Source organism: Anopheles cruzii, unplaced genomic scaffold (genome assembly GCF_943734635.1).
Source record: "Anopheles cruzii unplaced genomic scaffold, idAnoCruzAS_RS32_06 scaffold01711_ctg1, whole genome shotgun sequence".
Taxonomy (NCBI): Eukaryota; Metazoa; Arthropoda; class Insecta; order Diptera; family Culicidae; genus Anopheles; species Anopheles cruzii.
The window spans coordinates 1-1760 of record NW_026455296.1 but is presented as its reverse complement, the minus strand read 5'-3'; the positions used below and the strand labels follow the sequence as shown (position 1 = coordinate 1760).

Genomic DNA, 1760 nt, shown 5'->3' with positions numbered 1-1760 from the left:
GCCAATTGCCCCACGGAATCGCACCACGGAAGGTACCGGCGTACATACGCAATGTTGGTCCCCACAGCAATCATTCCATTAGTCGGCCAATCAAAGAGGGGCAAATCCGGACTGTATTCACTACGCAACGGGTGTGCCGAATGGCTCAGTTGGACGCTAGCACCCGAACAGGACGAAACTCTGTGCCAGAGACTCTGCGAGGAACTCGTGTGACAAGTTTTCACAAAACTGTTGGTCTTGGAATTCAGAATTGATATAGTGTCCAAAGTGTAACGCAGAAAGTGTGTTTCATTCGAGAAATTCTTTGGGACTCTGTGTGCAATTGTGTGCACTGAGCAATGGCCGAATCAAGTGGTCCTCCGAAAGGACACCCGAAGCTGTGGGCAGTGATCCTAACGGTGGTGGTTCTCAACATGATCGCGTTCGGCGTTACCACGGTCGAGGGCAAGCGTGCCTTCGCGATCCGGATGCGCAGCAAAAGCAACCACAACACGGGAGGTGCCCTGGGACGCAACTCTCGCAAGAACTATCATCACATGCACCAGGAGGGAGTCGGAGGAATGGTTCGTAATCCACCGGTACCCGACGTACAGCCTCCCCGGCCGATCGGTTGGAGTGTGGACGGTGGCCACACAAACAGCCACCCGATTGGACCTCCTCCAGCATATCCTGGGCTCAGCCATCACGCGGTGCCACCCGGTGGGGCTCCTCCGGCTTACTCACACTCGAGGCTCCATCCGCCCAGTTACGCGGAGGCCGTAGGACATCCGCATTCTTATGCTGCAGCAGCACCGCTAGTCGCCCCACGACACTACGACTACGGCCATAACAGCGCCCTGTACGGAGACTCCAATGCGATCGGTTCAAGCTACGGTTCCAGCTACGGTTATCATCAGCGAGGTTCGAGCCCCTTCAGCATGGGAAGCATCCTAACGGGAGCCGCCCTCTGGCATGTGGCCCATGGAATTGGTCATCATCATCATCGTCAGCATCATCATCACGGCGCTTCGGAACATGGGATCAATTCCGAGGAACATTACTACCACCACAACCACCAGCATCCGCACGGTGCCGACGGTGAAACGAGCACGCTGCCACCGGAAGTGGAGAATCCGCACATTCAGGTGAATGCCAACTTCGACTTTGGACCATCGCCAAACCCGCAGGAACCTCACGACACTACAACCAGCGAACCAACGCAACCAACAGCGAGCACCCAGACGTGAGCACTCGGCATCCGGTTCCAAATTAGTTCTGCGCCCTCATTAGTACACCCTTTCACTACTACTCTTCCCTCCCTTTATTCGGCGCTCCGCCGTCGGACGTTTCTGTAATATATTCCTGTGTATTTATTGAGTTAATGTTAAGGTACACGTCTTAAAAAGCAGTGCACCGCAGAGCATTCGATCCAGTGATCGAGAGTGAGTGCACATAGAGACAGTATCAGCAGTCAGCTTAGATCCGCGTACCATGGCGGCGCACTTGGGGTTCCCGTGGCTAGTTTGGGTAGTTGTGTTGCTTGCGATCGAAACAGCGGTAGAAGGATCCCCGCATAACCATGAGTTGCTGGGATCGATTGGGAACAACTATTGGGGTCTCTTTGGTAGACTACCGACTACGACACCGCCACACATCACATCGACGCTCGCTCCATCGCTGCAGCAGCTCAAAATGATGCGCAATTTGCGTCGAAGCCGACATTTTCACGTATCTCCGTACCGTACGCAGACGCAGGGCGATCAGTGCGACGATCACGACCG

The 1760-nt window shown here is 54.8% G+C and overlaps 1 protein-coding gene across 1 annotated transcript; it reads left to right on the top strand.

Annotated features, from left to right (window-relative positions):
• Nucleotides 1-338: 338 nt before the first annotated feature.
• LOC128276604 (disks large-associated protein 3-like) lies at nucleotides 339-1743 on the top strand. Its single transcript, XM_053015061.1, has one exon. It carries the CDS (start codon nucleotides 339-341, stop codon nucleotides 1224-1226), a length of 888 nt encoding a protein of 295 aa, XP_052871021.1. The 3' UTR covers nucleotides 1227-1743.
• Nucleotides 1744-1760: the final 17 nt, after the last annotated feature.